Here is a 20,272-nt window from a genome sequence, read left to right as displayed (position 1 = left end):
CATTTAACGCAAAGGTGGCCTGACACCTTTATCCTGACACGCGCCCCCGGCAGAGCCGAAGTGACCGCCGTCACTCCACCGCTCCACTGGCCAGTCTAACAGGAGGGCAGCGCCGCCTGCGCCACTCCGACTACAGCGCCACTCGACAGAGTGAGTCTGACAGACAGTCAGGCCTTGCCAAAAGCGCCACGACGAACTCCGCTCCGCCCGACCCCAGGGCTCGGACTCGGGCTAAGACCCGGAAGACGGCGAACTCCGCTCCGCCCGACCCCAGGGCTCGGACTCGGGCTAAGACCCGGAAGACGGCGTACTCCGCTCCGCCCGACCCCAGGGCTCGGACTCGGGCTAAGACCCAGAAGACGGCGAACTCCGCTCCGCCCGACCCCAGGGCTCGGACTCGGGCTAAGACCCGGAAGACGGCGAACTCCGCTCCGCCCGACCCCAGGGCTCGGACTCGGGCTAAGACCCAGAAGACGGCGAACTCCGCTCCGCCCGACCCCAGGGCTCGGACTCGGGCTAACACCCGGAAGACGACGAAACTCTGCCTCGCCCGACCCCAGGGCTCGGACTCCGCCCTGGCCTCGGCCGAACGACTTCCGCCTCGCCCGACCCCATGGCTCGGGCTCGGCCTCGGCAACAGAAGACAGACTCGGCTTCGGAGGAGCCCCCACGTCACCCTGCCTAGGGCACAGACCCGCCACGTCGACAGGAAGCACCATCATCATCCTACCCCGAATCGACTCGGGTCACGGAGAACAAGACCGGCGTCCCATCCGGCCAGCTCCGCCGGATGGGCAATGATGGCGCTCCACAAACTCTATGACGACTGTGGCCCCCAGCTCTCTTACGGAAGCAGGACGACGTCAGCAGGGACTCGACCGCTCCAACAGCTGTCCCTCCGCCAGGCTCCGACGCACCTCCGACAGCCACGACATCACGCCAGCAAGGTGCCAAGATCTCTTCGGCTGCCACATTGGCATGTACCTAGGGCGCTAGCTCTCTCTCCGCTAGACACGTAGCGCTCTGCTACACCCCCCATTGTACACCTGGATCCTCTCCTTACGACTATAAAAGGGAGGACCAGGGCCTTCTTAGAGAAGGTTGGCCGCGCGGGACCGAGGACGGGACAGGCGCTCTCTTGGGGCCGCTCGCTTCCCTCACCCGCGTGGACGCTTGTAACCCCCCTACTGCAAGCGCACCTGACCTGGGCGCGGGACGAACACGAAGGCCGCGGGACTTCCACCTCTCTCACGCTTGACTCCGGCCACCTCGCCTCTCCCCCCTTCGCGCTCGCCCACGCGCTCGACCCATCTGGGCTGGGGCACGCAGCACACTCACTCATCGGCTTAGGGACCCCCCTGTCCCGAAACGCCGACACCTATGCGCATGGAGTAGTACACCAAGCACCACTTGAACATCCTAAGATGTCTAGACTCCGCAAGCACACATTTGATTCATTGTGTTTGATATTTGAGCACTTGTTTGAGCTGTGAACTTGCTACACTGTGTTGTGTGCTTGTTTCTTGACTTGTGTGTCTGTCGTTACTGTGACTCTAGCTCTTGCGTGTGTTCCTATTCCCTTCCTTACTCTTGTGGTTTCATTGTGATCAATCTTGTAAGGGTGAGAGGCTCTAACTTGTGCAGATTCCTCACAAAGGGATAAACTTGAGATAAAGAGAACCGTGTATTTAAGTTGATCTTTGGATCACTTGAAAGGGTTGAGTGCAACCCTCGTCCATTGGGATCCCACAACGTGGACTAGACAAGTGCTCTACTTGGCCGAACTATGGGATAAAAATCACTGTGTCACTTGTTTTTATTCTTGTGTGATTCTCTCTACTTCTATTCACTTCATTATTGCTCAAAGTTTAATACTCATATTGTGAAGAGCAATTAAGTGAAGAATTGTGTGATTCTCTCTACTTCTATTCACTTCATTATTGCTCAAAGTTTAATACTCATCTTGTGAAGAGCAATTAAGTGAAGAAATTGTCTCTACTCATTCTCCTCTCTTGAACTTGGCCTTAGCTTTCACTAATCTAATATTAATCTAAGTTTGTTTTGTTAAGTTGTTTTTAATATCACCTATTCACCCCCTCTAGGTGCTCTCAGAACTGTTCGGGCTACCTGGCCAGACCATCTGACCGTGTCCAGGTGCCAAATCTGGTACTCAACACTATCGAATATTAATTTAACTTCCGACGGCTACTGTGCGCCATCGAAAATAACATTAATTTCCGATGGTCGCTCTAGAGGCCATTGGAATGAATTTGGTCGTCGAATTTTAGGATGTTTCTTGTTGTGCATCGATAATTTTTGTGAGCTACTCTGTGGGGGATAGATATCCTTCGGATCCTCATGAACACATAAACATGTCATGGGCCACTTGATGGGCCTCCCGACAGTTTGCTTCGCAGGGCGGGCCAACATGCTACAATTAGATTGGGTGAACTTGATTCAAGAAGACAAAGTATGGGCGTCCTAGTTATGCGCTAACCGAAGCATTGATATCTCGGGTGATGAAGTTGCGCATACCCGAAGAGCTATACATTCGGCTCTAACTCGACTGAGGAAGTGATCGAACTCTGGATAAGCAGGACTACAGGCCGTGATAAAGGAGATAGGTAGAATAGAAAGTGATCACAACTTGTAAAAGGATAACTCTCTAGTCGTGTATATAATGCCAAGGAGGGACCCCTACAAAATCATCTCATCTCATCACATCACACACTGGCCCTCCTCAGCGACACCCGAGCACCATCATAACTCACTTGTAATCCTCATACTCTAGAGAAATTCCAGTACACAGCCTCAACATGAAGTAGGGTGTTACACATTCTAGTGGCCCGAACCTGTATAAATCCTTGTGCAAGTCCGACGTGCTCCCACACGTACCATCGAGTCGCAGTCAACGACGCCGTCCTACCCAAAAGCATCACGTAGGTAACTCCGTGGTGCGCGGTCGGGTCACAAACACCGACATACTCTAAAACCTATAAAATTTATTTTAGTTTATAAAATATTTTTATGCTATGTCTGCTATAAATACTTGATAGTTTTGTTCTGTTATAACACATGAAAATATCTGCTACTATAATATCAAAGAGTTAAAATTATATCATCTCTACTTCCTCTAGCTATCTAGACATTTGAAAAAAATACCTTTTATCGCACTAGTAGAAAAAAGCTCTAAGCCTAGAGTGGGGTCTAGTTTTTACGAGCGGATTCAATTATCAAACGTTAGTACTATTTGTACAGGCGGTTCCGTAAGGACCGCCATTAGAAATCATTTTTATTCTTATTTTTTTGAGTTTTTTAAACGACCTCGGATGATAAAACTATTAAAATAAAAGTTGTAGATCTCAAAAAATTATGAAACTTTGTAGTTGACAACTTTTTATTTGAAATCATCTCGCCTCTCAAAAATTGCATCCGAATTTAACAAATTCAAAATGCAAATTTTGCAAACGACCTTCGATGGAAAAGGTACCAAAATAAAAGTTATAGAACTTCAAAAGTTATTCAACTTTTTAGTTGATAATTTTTTTTGTTTGAATTCGTTTACGGCCTCAAACAATCAATTATACTCAGCCGGTTATAATATGCATGTGGACAACAAAATTGTAATATAGACCTAAGACATGTCATAAATGGAGTGATAGAGGAGGCTTCGCGTGAGGGTGAGATGACGGATTTAATTCCCATTAGTCATGTAGCATGCAAATTTTGAATGAAAAATATCATGACTTGCTATTTGGCAAGGGCTCTGTAATTAGAGTATTTTTTACTGTTTTTAAAACTTATTTTATGTTTTCTAGAAATCGATTTTCACTGACGGTTTTCTTAGCTCAACCGCAAGTGAAAATCACAGTTCTTAGTTACCTGTCTATACAAATAATTATTTCTATTGGCTCCAAGCACCGGTGGTTTCCAAGAACACAAGTGCAAATAGATTTAAAATCGCCACTATAAAGCTTCGGTATACTAGTGTCCTACTTTTCTTTTATTTGACCTAGATATATATCTTATATTTTATATAAACTAGATTTATATCTTATACTTACGTAAGTTTGAACAACTTGTGTATAGCGATAACGTAATAATGGTTCTTTAGATAGACGACCCGATAGTAATGCATATTGAATTCTGCCTCTTAACATGCGTTTAAGTAAGCTAAGATAACTCGAGGCTAGCTAGATAGATTGTCCGATTTCGTTGCGACGTACACGTTTGCTACTGCGAGCGTTTAAAAGAGAACGTCGGGAGTCTCACGCGGATGATTACAGATTTTTATATCATATAATACAATTACAAAAAAAAACTAACATACACGCAGCTGGAAAATAGGAAAATAATGAGAGTACATATAAGTATATGTGTACGAATTGAAGTTTGTGCATGGCTATTCCCGGACCATGCACCTCACATCTGTTCAAGGTTGAGCAGCGACGACAGGTCACTACTTGCAACGTAAGGAGACTCCTCCAGATGCTGAACCCGGCACCTCCGCCCCATGGGAATGGGTCGATAATAGAACAGATCCGCCTTATTGCCGGGAGCACGGCCTGCAGCCACCTTCCCGTCGTTAATCCTCGGAGCCCAAGAACACGCCCGCAGAGACGCGAAAACGACCACCAGCCTTTTCGCGTTCGTTTGCCGCCGGCCGGGGCCACCGGGCTCCAACTTCACGGGCACGATCGTGGTTCGCCGCCGCCGCTCGGCGTCATCGGCGTCGTCGGAGACAGCAGCCACGAAACGACTTTGAGGAGAGGGGAATAGCGGCTCCTGCTCTTTCCCCTTCACGGCGCCGGAGGAGATTATAACCTCGTACGGAGCAACCGCTTCTCGTGGTTTACCCAGCTTGCGATGATGATCTGGGCGGCGGGCGGATGCTGGTGGCGGCGCTTCCATCCTGAGGAGCTGCTCGAGGCTTGGTCGCCTCTTCCTCGCCTCCCGAAGGCGCTCGGCCACCCCGGCCGTGGCGTTGCTGCTACGCTGTCCGTCGCATGTACTGACCGCAGAATCACGCGCGCACGACATCGCCCGGAAGACAGCCGCGAAAGGCGAGCATATGAACCTCTTGACGTCGTGGCTCCTGGTGGTGGTGGTGGTGGCGGCGGCGGCGGCGGCGGCGGCGCCGGCCGGCCTCGTCGTCGCCTTCCCGCCGTGAAGGAGCCGCCGCAAAGGAGACGACCTAGCAGGGGCGGCTGCTGCTGGAGACCATCCGTAGTCGACCAAGAGCGACGCGGAGTCGTCGTTAGATGCCATCGGCGGTGGCTCGCGCACGCGCGCCATCCCTTCTCCGGTATAGTCCAAATGATGATTACCTGAGGGCTGAGGCACACGAGGAAGAAGAACCAGCGTGAATCGTTCTTGTATATATAGCCGAGACGAGTAGCAAAGTGCTGTTAAGTGAGCTAGGTTGTTGTGTTTGTGGAGCTTTTGTCTGGTGACCAAGTAGATAGATTTCAGTGAGATTTCGATGCATGGGTTGCCGTAGTTCGTTCAACTACCGGCGTACTGAAGCCTGTGACGTCGTTTCGGTTGGTTGGGGAGGTTCGAAATTGCAGTTTTTGTGGTGAACGCTATGCGTGTGGTGTTGGCATATTGCTCAGTGGCTCGAGCAGGACAGGGAGCAGCGTTTGTATACTTGCATGCATATGCCACGCAACTAGTACAAGTCTCCAAAATCTTCCTTTCTTTCATTAGGTGTGCCCAATAAAATTGATGGGTCGCACTCAGTCCATCCAAACCACAGTTTACTTTAGATCTAGCTGTTCTAAGTTACACATTTTGATCAAATTTATCAATTATAATATTAATATGGTTTTATTAAATTTTTTATAAAAAGCATATGTTAGTGTATTTGTTGGAATTTATATATGTTCAATATGTCTTTAAAAACATAATTATTGTTTAGAAAAAAACAACTTAGGATAACAGTGACGTAAAATATAATTTAGAACGGAGAAAACTAGCCATTTAAATTAAACAATAACTAAAATAATAAAACATAAAAAGAAATTCGCTAATAAATTAAACTGCCTTACGAACAAAGAAAGAGATGATGATATTATATTTGATTGTATACGAGTAGATTTCTAACTTTTTTTTAAAATTTGTCATGAGTGTTCGTCCAGCTATTCGTAAGATGCCTTTTAGTTTGTTATGTGTTCTCACTTCCAAAATATACACTCAACTTTTGAACTTGTTTTAATTTCTATGGTTCACGGTTCCACAGTCATCGTGTGTCGACCCTTCTTCTTCCCACTTTATGAAAAATAAAGAAAAAAATGTGTATATGTAGAGAAACCTTACCTGTTGGCTTCACCTAACCAATTAAACAAATACATTTTTATATATAGTAAGTACGATCATCTAACTAGTTTTTATTTATATTCAGATACTTGTAAATTACACACTCTCGACTCTAATCTTATATTATTCTGCAATCCTAGTTCACCCTATCTCCCCAAACCTCACATCATGTTGCCCTCACCGTGTCACGCCGCACATGCTCGCTCACTTGCACGGTCTTACCACATTATTAGGCTGTCTTTGATAGATAGTGTAAAATAGTAGATGAGAAACTGTAGATGACAATGTTTGACACTGTTTATAAAGTCGTATTTAAAATAGAAAATGATAAAGGGAACGTGACATGAGATCCGCTGGAGATGGTGTTGCGTGTTTACCATATTATACACACACAACCATACCATGCCAGATTATTGCTACATGATCTACAGACATGATTGTTCCAGCTTATAGATTATCAATAATCAAAGTTCCAATAAACTGAATTGTCAGACTTTACTAACTTTTATAGAAATTATCAATATATAAAATTTCAAACAAAAATAGTAAACTTAATTGGTGCATTTTTGTTATAAACTTCAGTCCAAGTTGAATTAGACTACGAAAACTGCTAGAGTGACCTATACATTGGAACAGAGTGAATTCTATTATATGGTTTTTATATTTACAACTTTATCCATTTTAAATTATAAAGCGTTTTGCCTGTTTTATCTTTTTTAATATGTAACTTTTAATTCTTAAGTATACTATAATGTTTTAATTCTTATGTATACTATATGTAACTTTTAATTCTTAAGTATACTATAATGTTTTAAATTATGAAGCGTTTATATATATATATATATATATATATATATATATATATATATATATATATATATATATATATATATATATATATATATATATATATATAGGGTAGGTATAACGGGAGCCCTGGGCTTCGGATATTAAAGGAAGCCCAGGTCGGTTCCGAGGTCTGGTCCGCTGAGACAGGCGCGCCTGTGTTTAATGTAGTGCTGAGAGGCGGCATGCAGGAGAGACAACGCCGTTACGCGGTTGTTTGAATGGCAAGGCGGTAAACATAAGGGAAAGGTGTGAAATTATAGGGAATAATTTCCACATGCAAACATGATTACTATGATACGTGGGCGCGTAATTTATGGATCTTGCATGGGAAGTAATGGCGGCAGGTAAAAAAAATGTAGCATAAGATTTTGAAAGCTATGGCATAAAACCGAAACAGCATAATAGTTGCATAAATAGTATATACCGTTTGGCGTAAAACGTTGAGTCATTGTGCGTAAATAGTGTATTATGGATATTAGTTTTACATTGACATCGCCATAATATCGGGACGGTTTCGGAAATAATGGGGAGACCCTGTAAACGTGGATGCGGTTACTTGTATAGTATCCGTGATTTCCTTTCATTCGAAAAAAGACCACTAAGCCTGCATAACTAATTGGAGTTGGAGATGGCCGACTCTGGAGATTCGCCGGCGATGGAAGGAGATGGCATTCGTCTTGATCCAGAGACAGAGGGAGGAGTTGATGGTAACTCACTGGTCACACCACCTCCTGCTATACTAGGTCCTGTAATCGCCGAGATGAGCATAGGGGAAGAAGGAGAACAAAGGGTTTGACCTCCTATGTCCAATATTAGCTCCAGGGAGATGGATACGTCTCAAATACTGCATTCACATGTAAGTCCAATTGCTGTATTTGATTCTTGATTGATTAGATTGTTGTGAACATATTCCATGGTACAAACAACAATGTCAATGAAATAGCAGGGAAAAAAACATTGATCCAACTATAGTGTCAACGGTAGGGATGACTTTCAAGGATGTTGATGATGCATATAAATTCTATAAAAGGTATGCATATGAAGTTGGATTTCCACTGAAGAAATACAGAGAGAAGACATTCAGTAAGTGGATAAATTGTTTACGTGAAGGTAAAAGTGCACCAAAATCAAATGATACACCTAGGATGAGGAATAGGTCATCGGGGCGTACGCAATGTAAAGCTGGAATAAAATTAAAAAAATATATGATGATGAAAAAAATGGTTGTAGCTGCAAAAATTGAACTGGTAAACTTGAAGCATAACCATGAGTTCATAACTGACGAAGCAGAGAAACAACATTTACGTTGCAACAAAATTAGGGATGCTGAGTTCATAAATTTTGTTGATGCAATGCATGATAGCCGAGTGCCGCAGCATTGCATAGTTGATTTTATATCATAAATGCATGATGGGCCGGAGAACGTACCGGTAACTGCTCAAGATCTGAAAAACATGTAAGCAATATTTTTTTGTTACATGTGTATATATTAAGTGCCATAAATATTACTATAGTAAATGTGTGTGTAATCATTTTTTGTGCAAACAAATGTAGGAGGGCAGCCAGGAGAAGAGAAAACTGCGCAAATGATGTAGCCAAACTTTTGGCTTTCTTTAGAGAATGCAAGAAACAGAATCCACAATTTTTTTGTGATTTCCAGCTAGACAATGATGGGAAAATAGTGAGTATTTTTTGGACACACGCAAGTATGCAGGGGGAATATGCAGATTATGGTGATGCTGTGACATTTGATACAACACACAAGACAAATATATATGATAAACCACTGGGCATGTTTGTTGTAGCTAACAGCCATCTGCAGTGTACAATGTTTGGATTTGTTTTGTTGGGAGATGAAATAGTACAGACTTTTGAATGGGCTTTCAATTCATTCAAAACATGTATGGGATGCGAGGGTCCAAGAGTTATGCTTACAGGTATGTGATATATCAATTTGTTATGCAAAACAGTGAATTAATTTATTGTGAAAATAAATTAATAATTTGTGAGCAATTGCAGATCAAGATCCTGCAATGCCAATTGCTCTAAGAACTGTATTTCCAAAAACAGTTCACAGACTGTGTTTATGGCATGTACAGAACAGATTTATGCCATTCCTAAATGAGATATATGCAAGGTTTGCTGTTAAGGATTTTAAAACAACATTCCAGTCTATTATACATCATCCATTAACTCCACATGAATTTGAATGTGCCTGGGAAATGATGCTAGAGGAGTTCAATCTTCATGAAGATATGACTCTACGCAAATTATATGAAATAAGAAAAGAATGGATACCTGCATTTTTTAAAAACGACTTCTGTGGGGTAATGGTATCTACACAACGAAGTGAGAGCATGAATAGATTAGTGAAGCAATCACATGTAGATGCGAACACCCCACTGCATGAGTTCGCTAAACAAATGATGAAAATGTTGCACAGCAGGAAAATGAAAGAATCAAAAGAGGCATTGGTGAGCAAGGTATGTCGTGCTTGTTATCAATAACGTTTGGCATACATTTTATGTAAATAATTTGTTTAATTATGATAATAATGTCTTATAGGGACCAAGGACAACAGATACATTATATAGGTTCGAAGTGAGAGTCTCTAGAGCATACACCAGAGCTGTTATGAATAGATTTGAGGAATCAATGAAATACGCCACTCCATACAAAATATTAAAGGACACAGACAGTTGTGATAATGAATGGATCGTACAACATACAAAAAGGTCTAATAAAATTGTGTGGGGACAACATCAATTCAAGGTAACAGCGTACATAGAAGCTGGGGAGTATACATGCGAATGCAAACAGTGGGAACATACAGGTTTGTACGTATTATGTTGATTAACAGAATAAATTTGCATACTAAAGAATTTGATGATTGTAGTACAAATTAATGTATATCGTTGAAAAAATGGTTGGTTTTCATGTTTGCAGGTCTATTGTGTGTTCATCTTTTAAGAGCCTTCATGCATCTTCAAGTTGAAAAGATACCTTCAAAGTATATATTGCAAAGGTACACTGTCTCATCAAGAAAAGATGTTCCATTTGAAAGAATTGATAAGAGATTCAGGGGAAAGGATGGAGTTACTAAATCATACAGACATAAAATGTTGTTAACGAAAACAATGAAAGTAGTTCGCCAGTCGTGTATGTCAAAAGCAGGGTACGATAAGGCGATGGATGTGTTGGATGAGCTCGATGTCGTTCTATGCCGATTAGAGCCAGATATTGGATGTAATGAGTCAACAGATGTTAGTGATGATGAGGAAGACAAGGTAATAATATTCCAGTTGTTTAAGTGTTATACTATTTGTAACATAAATTGTGCATAGTAACATGTTATTTGTACCAGGAAGTAGAATTGAATAAAAATAATGCTGGCGATGGGATGAAAGATGACAATACAATTACATGCCATAAAAAGGTATGTAAAAGATAAATATATAAGCTTGCATGAAGTATTGTACATAATGAATATATAAAATCAATGTAATAAGCAAATTTTATTTTGTAGGATGAGCATAACACCATGACTGGATGTGAACATGCGTTAACATTAATAACAACTGATAACCAGGTACATATTAAAAAATTATTGTTTATTTGTCTACAATGAAAATATATATTTATGCTGCATGGAAATGTTGATGTAATTGGGTTGGGCTATATAGGAGGACAACATGAGAATTCCACATGAGGTTGGTGATACAAGTTCTCCGTGTCACGTAGCACATGAACAAATGGAACATATTGCTGCATCCTCAGAAGCTAAAAAGGTGAGCATTGACAAATGATTTTGCTGATTGGTATAAATATAATTTATGTAAATATGTGTATACTAAATATTAACTTCTATTATTATGCAGAGGTTGAATTTTAATGTGGATGTTATAAATCTGAGTATGCCGGATCGTGCAAGACCAAAAGGACGGACAATAAAAAATTCAGAAGATAGGATTATGAGACTAGGTGCGAAAGGAGAGAAAAAGAAGAATAGGAGATGCCAATTGTGTGGTATAGCAGATGGACATAACAGCAGAACATGTCTGTCTGTGGAAGAGAACAGGGCAAGGCTAGCAAAACTGGCTAATCGAAAGAGAGGACGACCAGCCGGATCAAGACTAAACAATAAAACAACTGCTCCACAGTGGAATGAAACATCGACTGCTAAAAAACATCGTATTGATGAAGAAGTGGAAAATGAAGAAGCCGATGAGCATATGGAATTGGGCGAATAATTTGAATTGTGACTAAAGAGTGGTCGATTTAGTAGAAACTTGTAATAGCACAATGACCTATGTTTTAGTTTGTTGGAAATTAAATAGTTTGCATGACAGGGTTATATATTGCGTTGATATAAAACTATAAAATGTTGCGTAAATCTAGACAATTACACAAATTATGTAACTGAATATGTACCACAAATTGGCATTGAACGTTTAGCAATCGGCAGTTCTGGACATAAATGGTATATAAACTGTATACACTTAACAATACTAATCGAATGGGAGTACATACTTCGGTTTCGCACTTCAGATACACCAAACAGGATATAGCATAACCACTGGTTACAGTTAGCATAATTAGCATGGTAAATGTATAAAAGAGGAACCTAATGTATATAAAATAAGGTAGTATATATTTTGCATAAAACTTGAATATTAAAGACAATATGATAATACAAATACGCCAAACATTGGAAGCAAACGATTAACCATCTCACAATCTGGAGATGAAAAAGCATAGAATTTCTTAACAGATAACATAACTAGCATTTTGGTAACACTTATGTTTGACACACTTCAAATAAAAACTGATACAAAGTAGCATAGACACTGGACACATCGAACATAAGTGGCACATGGAGTATCATACACATGAGCAACGCCTGACATAAGTGACTTAATAAGTAACATAAATAGTTTTGTGGATCCCATAGGGAATCATGTTCAGCTATGATATCTAAGTCTTGGCTTTCAAACAACGTCGTCTCCTTGGAGCATACTTGAAAGGCAGCAGTTCTGCAGGAAGGGGGGCAACCCTGTTGTTGCGATGAAAGGTCAGGTAATGCAGAACAAAGGCACGTTGGTCCAATGGTTCATACTGAAATAGTCATAATATCAAATTAATGCTAAGATTAAATCTGAAGGAGTAATATATGCATGATCAAAACACTAATTTAGTAACATACCGGAGTATAAAATTCTGATAAGTCGCCATCATCAAAATCGTAGTAGCGGAGGAAGTTTGCAACAAAAAAACCACAATCATTTGACCCTGGTGACATGGTTGGACAATTGGGAAGAAGCCCAATCTTGTAGTTGCCAAACTTTGGTACAGTTGAATCAGGTCGAGCTTCATGTAACGCAATGCTAAGTCTTCTCATTATTAATCTGGACCAAGGTATCTTCGTTCCATTTATCATCATTTGATCATTGTGGATTTGTTTCCAGGTAGTGCCTCCAAGCAATGTCCCATAAGGATTTGAATCTAATATGTCTATTCGACGATGTTCAAAGTTGATTGCATAAAGGGTCCAGTGACTACGGCGTAGCATAGGAACCAGGATCTGTTAATATATATGTAAGTTTATGAATGAACAATAATAGGCATATGAAAAATTAAAGCTAAGACAACATAAAACTAATGACCAAAAGAACATTATAACATTATTACAAATAAAACTGATTGGGGCTCACCAATTTAATTTGGTTCAGGACTTCATCTGGAGGAAGCATCGGTTCAAGTTGTTCTTTAAGAAGTGATGTTGAGAAGGACTGGGGATTTGAACTGAGCTGTTCGAACTCCTCAGTATTCAAAACGGTCTGGACAAAAAAATAAATTGATTAGTATTATATATTTATACAGTAAGTGTTGCAATAAGATACAAAGTTGAAGAGAAAAAATTACCCAACATTGACATTCAGTATTAGAGTGTTGATTACAGAATCTGAATTGTATAATACATCATCCTCACGAATACAGTCGATAAATCCCTGCATGAAAATATTCTCAAGACATTTATTAGGACCAAACGACTGGACAACATCGAGGACAGAACCTCCAAATCCTCCAAAATTAATGATAGACCTGGGAAAAAATAAAACTTTAATCACAATTCATCTAATTATACTTAATTGGAATTTGAATAACGAATACATACATGCTCGGATCTAGTTTTCCTGACAAAATGAACTTAAGTGGGTTGCGAGCACAGTCTTCACGTGACACGTGGGGAGGTTCAGCGGCTGCAGATTTAGAGGAACTATCCCTTGCAACAAGGTCAGTAGTTGCCTAATATATGAATATATGTTAGTAAACAATTGCATAAATAATTATGTTTTTTAGTGTATATATAGGAAAAATATGAGAATATAAAACGACATGACTTACATCTGTCAGTGGGGTTTTATCGAACTGAGGTGCACCAGATACAGGAGTATCATGTGTAACAGATTTTTGTCCTTCCTGTAAACAATAAAATTATTAATATAAACGTAATGAAACATAGGTTATTATCATAATATGATGAAGGTGTAAATACTTACACTATTTATATCTGGTGTTAATTCAGGAGCAGCAGGCTTGTCGGTTGTGGGAGCCTGGTGAATAAAGTAAATAAAGCATGCATATATATTACTGTTACTTGCATACATTGTAAATGGAATAATAATAATTGTGATATAAGGAAGTCAAACATTTGATTTTGGAGTCTTATCAAATATAGGGGCATCCATAACTTCATCTTTTTTACAGACGTTCCCACTGACAATCTGTAATGGAAACAACTAAAATTTGAGTAAACAGTAACTTGTATGCTAAATATAATATATGCATTGTATATATAGTTTGTATGAAAAAACTTACATGATCTGATACTTTGATATGATCAGTAGGAACATGAATTTCCTGATCATGTTGCTGTTTATCAGGTGTTGGAACAGGTGGAGAGGATACTGGAGCATTTGTTGGAGGCATTGAGGTAGTAGGGGGTTATCTACATTTGGAAAATATAATAATAACGTAGTTGTTACTGAAATGTAACTGGAATATAAATGTATCATTATAAAAAATGGTTAAACATACACATTTGCAAACTACATCAATATACTATCAGGAGGCATAAATAAAATACAGTTTTCAAAAATAAAATCAACTGAAAATTGTGTTGCTGATTGTATGAGTATAAATTAATGCATAAGTTGTATATACAATGTTGCATATAATAAATTATTTGAGATCGTATAACTATATATAATTTTCCTCGCAATAATTCGTGAACTTGATTAGTTTAAAAAAATAAACATAAATAATAAAACCTTCTTGCTGTGAATCGCGCTGCGTTACAGCTCTCAGTACTTCATCGATCATTTCACCAAATGTTTCAGAGAGTTCAATCTGCTTCGAAACAATCATGTGATGGCTCAGCTGAAGGGAATCACAGTACTTATCCACCTCTTTGTCATGAGCATCAAACATTGATTGAAACATTGACCGATGCTGGGAGGGCAAACATTGCAACTTGTTGCCAATCAAATGCTTGATACGTGGCACATATATGTTGAAAACGGCAGAAACAGGCCGTTCTGGAGCAATGACGTAACACGTTTCTGAACGACTACGAAACTGTATAAAGTCAGATAGAACAGTTAGCAGTAATAAAATTTTAACATCTGCATAACAGGACAAAAATTGTTTATGTCTAACCTCTGCATAGCCGAATGGTTCACCAGTTTTACGGGGGGGACGTCTGTCACCCCTAGCCAACTCTCTTATGGTCTCATTATCAAAAAACTTAATGCGGAGAGTACCATATTTGTTATCAGGAGATGCAGGGTGATGTAAGTGATCAAGATAGTAAATCTGAAAAAAAATGCACAAATATATAAAATTAGTACATAACAAATATTTGCATATCATATATATGCACAGTAAACGAAAAAATTACTTACTAGAACAATGAGTGAACATCCATATACTGTTGCTGTGATGTTTGTTTTGTTCCTTTTATGCCAATGTGTGGCAGCATCACACAAATCCGTGTAAACTAGTTGACACCAGTCAATATCAGCCATTCGGGCCATGTTTGAAGTCATTAGTACCTCATTGTTTGTAATGCCCCATGAAGCAGAAGGAAAAAGAAGTCGATTGAATAGAATCTGAAAAAAACATCTGATTGATAGCTCATCATCATTGCCAAGCACTATCTTGTCTTGAAGCTTGACAACATCAAATTCTTCTTTACCAACATTGAGATCACGTCTCAGTTTTGCAGCAGCATCCACTTCACCGTACCAATCAGTAAACTCCCTGCCTCCTCCAGCACATGGCAAACCCAAAATCAGACGAACCGTATCTTTTGTTATCTTCAGTTCCTTGCCAGCCCCTGGGCGTATGGTCATGTCATGTGGATCCAATTTATCCATCAACCACCTGATGAGTGATCTGCTCTCTAAGGCATCAGTTCGCAAATCAAATATACTAGAAAATCCCAACCTAGCGACAGCATCGCGTTGCCGATCGCTCATTATCCAAGATGATACAATAACATCATAGGGAATGCAGCGGATATTCAATTTCTGGAAGCATAAATGAATATGCATTAATACACAAAGTATATATATTGTTAGAACTAATGATACTATATTTACATACAAGGGATATTTATTACAGTTATGTAAATAACTAATCTACAACACTAAAAAAAGTAAACATCATATTTTTTGATAATAATATACATAAATTTAAAGTGGGGGAAAATAAAAAATTGATTGGGCACCAAAATTAACACATGAATAAACAGAAATATATACATATTACCTGTGATTTTCTAGGAGTCTTCTGTTTAGGAGAGTTTTTTTTTGTAATGATATTAGACTTTGGACTTCTTTTCACGCTCGGAACTTGAGGAGAAGGTACTTTTATCTTCTTTGCACTGATTTGTTCTGAAGGAGAAGGTGAGGCAGATCTGAATTGGCGCTTCAACGATGGAGCATCCATGAAATCGTCGTCGGACAGTGTGGATGGAGCAGGAGGTTTTCTTTTTAAACGACAAGCTAAAGCCTTTCTGCAAAAATGATGGATTGGGGCTGGTTGTGGCTCATTCTGCTCCTAATTTTGTGGAATATCATCTTGGTGAGCTGAGCTGCTGGATCTTGTACATCTAGAAATGTCAATTGAAAAAACCACCTGACTGGATTCAATGGTTAATCTTTTTGGATTACTGGGCGGGCGATCAACAGACTTCATGATTAAATACTGAATAAATCTGTTGAAAAAAGTTGTTTTTAAATACATTGATTTATGCATGAATATATGCCAAAAAAAGAACTAATTTTTACTATAACTATCTACAATGCATACTATATAATGTTAAATGGAATTACATAACTTAAACTACTTTTACATTTATGCGACAACATTTGATGAACAATGGTTATATACAAACATAAAGATTGATTTAATATTTCATATAATTGTAAATGGATCATGATAAAATAAGAGCCTTTTTTGCATCAACTAACTATACAACATATTTTAATAACTGGTTCATAGTAATAAAAACATTTAGCTCATATTCAAACATGAATATTTAAATAACTTTTGCTTAAATAACAGTATCTGTATGTATTTATATATAATAAACAGGAGTGTAAACTAAATATTCAAGTAAATAGAACAATGCAAATATGCTTATTATATTGCGAAATGTTCATAAACATGTGTATAAATGAGCATACACATTACTGCCAATATGCATATATATCAAATCCAATAAGTATATTTTATATATAATAAAACAGATGTGTACACAAATGATTTGAGTGAATGTGCATAAAAAGTACTGAGGATATGCATATATATCAAATACAATAATCATATTTGGTAATAAAATAGATGTGAAAACAAATCATTAAAGTAAATGTGCATAAAGAGTACTGACGATATGCATATATAATAAAACAGATGTGTAAACAAATGACTCAAGTGAATGTGCATAAACAGTACTGAGGATATGCATATATATCAAATACAATAAGCATATATGTGTTACTTGGTTTGTGTAAGGATACTCTCTGCTAACTCATCAATAAATACCTAATCCACAGCCTTTGTCTAGATCTATGAATGTCGGACGATAGAGGGGATCTAGAATAAATACAGATGCTCTAATATCGGGGCTCCTGACCAAAAAAGAGATGCAATGCGCATTGCAATAACCCGATTAGAAAGATGTATAAACGGATACAAATCACACATTTAGCTGGAGAATAAGGGTTACAATCAAATCCACTTCAATCGACAGAAATGCTTCAAAAAATTGACGACAAACTCGATGTATTTCAATGTTGGATTACCTGGAACTTCTTGAATCGGGCTCCAATGCTGGGAGATTGAAGGAGGTCAGCTGGATTGGAACGACGTTGGATTGGAGCGGCGCTGGATTGGAGCTGCGCTGGATTGGAGCAGCGGAAATCGCCTGGCGAGTCGCCTCCGACGAAAGGAAAGACTGCGCGGCCACTGGGGTTTTCTTCCTATCGGCGTGGGTTTGCCTCCGTTGATTGCGCGAATACGGTTTTAGAAACCGGAAACGTGGGAGACGTGGCTGGCTGACGGAGGAAACGGTGTAACGGTGCCGTGACTGGGAACTGTTGACCCGATGTGGTTCAACCAAAATGACCATATTGACTAGCCTGAGCTTCCTCTATTATTAGAAGCCCAGGGCTCTTAATATATAAACTATTGGAAGCCCAGGGCTCCGGTTATACCTGCCCTATATATATATACATATATACAAGCCCAGGGCTCCCGTTATACCTGCCATATATATACATATATATATACATATATATATATATATATGTATATATGTATATATATATATATATATATAGGGCAGGTATAACCGGAGCCCTGGGCTTCCAATAGTTAAAGGAAGCCCAGGTCGATCATCCCTGCAACCTGGTTCAACCCAGCGCACCGACTGGACCAGGCTGTCAGTTGCACCACCCGCGCCCACGTCTGTACGCGCAAAAAAGGAATGCATGCATGAGTCAAACACGTCTCCTTGCATGCGCATAAATTTAGGAAAGATATGTGTGACGGTTTCTATTTTTAAATGCTTTATTTCCTCCATAAATTTAGGATCGTTGCAACAGCCATGCAACTAGACTCGTAAAGACCATTTTATGATATATATATACTGCTACTAAATATGTTGTCCTGTGTAGTTAATTATGCAATTCAGTATACTGCGTAAATACCAGCTGCATGCACACGAATTTATGATGAAAATAATGTGCAATGAAAGGAAATGAATTGCACGCATAGAAACAAAAAATCGTATTTAATGTTTTATTTCCTTCATAAATATAGGATCCCTCCAACGGCCATACAGCTAAACACATTAGATCTAGTTTATGATATATATTGATACAAATTATACTACATGGTGTAGCTATTTATGTAATTCGTTACACTGCATAAAAAATCTGGCATGTTGTTCATTGGTGGACGCATCTCCGAGTTGGAGCGTAATAACCTTAAGTTTTGAGCATAAAATCCTTCAATTATAAGCGTAAATACCGAGCCAATGTGAGAGGTTAATAGATCTAGTAGGTTCTTATTACGATCCTATTTTTATGGCAGATCCGAAAAATATGGCAGCCGCATGCATGCGGTTATACAGATCCAAAAATTATGGCAAAATGCATGCATGAGTCAAACACATTCTCTTGCATGCGCGTAAATTTAGGAAAGATATGTGTGGCAGTTTCTATTTTAAATGCTTTATTTCCTCCATAAATTTAGGATCGCTGCAACAGCCATGCAGCTAGACTCGTAATGACTATTTTATGATATATATACTCATACTAAATATGCCACACTGTGTATGTATTTATGCAATTCGTCACACTGCGTAAAAAATCTGGCATGTTGTTCACTGGTGGACGCATCCCCGGGTGGAGTGTAAAAACCTTAAGTTTGGAGCATAAAATCCCTCAATTATAAGCGTAAATACTGAGTCAATGTAAGAGGTTGCTAGCTCTAGTAGATTGTTATCCTATTTTTATGATAGATTCGAAAACATGGCAGCCGCATGCATGCAGTTTCTATTTTTATACAGATCCAAAAATTATGGCAAAAATCGTGGAAGTTTCCATTGCATGCGCGCAAATTACGAACAGCATAAATCAAGGAATTGCCTTTCCAATGTGCATGCAGTAAACTGATATACGAACTCCGTGTTTAAGCATAAAATCATACAGTTTTTGGCGTAAATAATACATGTGGTAGGCATAAAACACAATAATCGAAAAGAAAACTGCGCCGGATCGGAGGATGTCACGCGCGATCATCGCTGCGCGCATCTCGAGCCTTCCGTGACGCCGCTCGCTCGAAGATCGTGCCTCATGCGTCGCCGTCGCTACTCGCACGTCGACGGGCGTCGCTTGCTCGCCGGCCTTGGAAGTGCCGCCTCCTCGGGAACTCGGGGACGCCGCCGCTTTCCCGCACAAGGGCCCCGCTGTCGCTCGCCGTCTGGATCGGGGAGCCGCCGCCACCGACCTTGGAACCGCCGCCACTACTCCGGATCGAGGAACCTTCGCCACCGCGCGTCGAGGTTATGGAGTTGCGGCCACCGGCTGGGGGTCCACCGTCGCACACGCTCTGGGGCAACCACCGTCGTCGCACGCGGCGTCGCTAATGAATCGGGGTGGAGCATAAAAACTAAACCCTAGCACACCGGGTCCTGTTTTATAGACGTCCGGGTGTGGTCCGACTCGACCGGATTGTACCGTCCGACCTGGGCTTCCTCTAGTTATTGGAAGCCCAGGGCTCCTAATATATAAACTATATATATATATATATATATATATATATATATATATATATATATATATATATATATATATATATATATGGTACTATGTTGTAAAAAAACTAAAATGTTTTATAATTTAGAATAAAGAGAGTATATACTAATTAAAATAATGGCCCGTTTTGTTTTACCCATAATTTCTACTTGAATGGCACGACGTATAGCATGCACACTTGCATCAGTGCATGCACAAGGCAAAATCCAACCGCCAGC

General features: G+C 39.8%; 1 protein-coding gene across 1 annotated transcript; it reads right to left on the bottom strand.

Annotated features, from left to right (window-relative positions):
* Nucleotides 1–4,279: 4,279 nt before the first annotated feature.
* Nucleotides 4,280–5,332, bottom strand: LOC100277730 (uncharacterized). The gene has a single exon (NM_001165653.1). It carries the CDS (start codon nucleotides 5,293–5,295, stop codon nucleotides 4,423–4,425), a length of 873 nt encoding a protein of 290 aa, NP_001159125.1. The 5' UTR covers nucleotides 5,296–5,332; the 3' UTR covers nucleotides 4,280–4,422.
* Nucleotides 5,333–20,272: the final 14,940 nt, after the last annotated feature.

The sequence above is a fragment of the Zea mays genome, chromosome 3 (genome assembly GCF_902167145.1).
Source record: "Zea mays cultivar B73 chromosome 3, Zm-B73-REFERENCE-NAM-5.0, whole genome shotgun sequence".
In the NCBI taxonomy this organism is placed as follows: Eukaryota; Viridiplantae; Streptophyta; class Magnoliopsida; order Poales; family Poaceae; genus Zea; species Zea mays.
This window is presented reverse-complemented; position numbering and strand designations above follow the sequence as displayed.